Source organism: Austrofundulus limnaeus, unplaced genomic scaffold (genome assembly GCF_001266775.1).
Source record: "Austrofundulus limnaeus strain Quisiro unplaced genomic scaffold, Austrofundulus_limnaeus-1.0 Scaffold554, whole genome shotgun sequence".
NCBI classification, from domain to species: Eukaryota; Metazoa; Chordata; class Actinopteri; order Cyprinodontiformes; family Rivulidae; genus Austrofundulus; species Austrofundulus limnaeus.
Window position 1 is genome coordinate 66,882 of NW_013952956.1, and position 1,158 is coordinate 68,039.

At 39.7% G+C, this 1,158-nt stretch overlaps 1 protein-coding gene across 1 annotated transcript in view; it reads left to right on the forward strand.

Annotated features, from left to right (window-relative positions):
* Nucleotides 1–531: 531 nt before the first annotated feature.
* Nucleotides 532–1,158, forward strand: part of dnajc15 (DnaJ (Hsp40) homolog, subfamily C, member 15) — a 17,301-nt gene continuing 16,674 nt past the window's right edge. Inside the window, exon 1 of the mRNA XM_014026450.1 lies at nucleotides 532–681. Coding sequence (XP_013881904.1) covers nucleotides 547–681 — 135 coding nt within the window. The 5' untranslated portion in view covers nucleotides 532–546. The remainder of the gene's footprint in view (nucleotides 682–1,158) is intronic.

Here is a 1,158-nt window from a genome sequence, read left to right on the forward strand (position 1 = left end):
TGGTAATCCTGGGGTCGTGATGATGGGGCCCTTGAATATTGTTGCCCAGGGTACAGCGAAGTGTTAATCCGGCCCTGATATCTATGGATTTGGAAGATAAGAAATTGTGTAATAGTCTCCATAATTGTTGTACTTCAACACACTCAAAAAACACGTTTGGTCGTTTCTTTATTACAGAGCCCACAATTTTCTACATCAAATTTAAATCTATTTTTTATAAATTCGTTTGAGGGATAAATATTGTTCAACATTTTAAAATGTACTTCCTGGATTTTGATGCCTCTGACCATAAATATGGCGCGGTATGAGGGCCAAAATTAAGACTATTGCGCAACCAGCGCTAGTAGTCTTAATTTTGGCCCTCATACCGCGCCATACACAAAGGCATTTAGAACGGCTATGATGCGAATTCAAATACATTTGATTATGCATATAGACAGCATTTCACAACAACTGAAGGTGACATAGTTACTTTATGTTGGTGTAGAACTGAACTATATACTTTTCCGGCATCAAGTTTTATTTCGAAAATACTGACCGGATGTGATGTCGTTTGACTTCCTGCGAGGCAACGACATGGCAAACGCCGGGCTAGCGTCCGTGGACGAGACGATGATGCGATATCCTGAATATTCCTCTAAAACAAATGTCAGGAGCGACGCAGAGATCGACAGGAGACTGGTTAGTGTCTGAATTAACTCGTGTGACCTTTGAGGGACCTGACGAACTGAATTAATGTTTTTAATGTCGGAAGTCTATGAGTCACCTCAGTGACCGCGAAACGCAGCATGTTGCATGAGAAACGCCGGCTAACCTAAACTATGCTAAATAAGATGTTATTTCGGTAGTGTCTTCACTCTTTTTGTAAATTATATATATATATTATTAATTATGGGTGCAACAATACATGCACCCGTATCGAACAGTGTTTTAGGTTCAGTACACACTTGTATGGAACAATACAGATTTTTAAAATTTACTTTATCAGCTTGTCTTCTGAAGAGGCTCTGTGTTGAAGGATCAGTGGATCTGTGTTCGACTACTCCACCTAGGCTGCATTTTTGAGCGCAGATCCACTGAGAAACTTGCTGTTTCAGCGACATTCGGTGTGTGTAAGTGTTAGTTAGTTAGTTAGTTAGTTAGTTAGTTAGTTAGTTA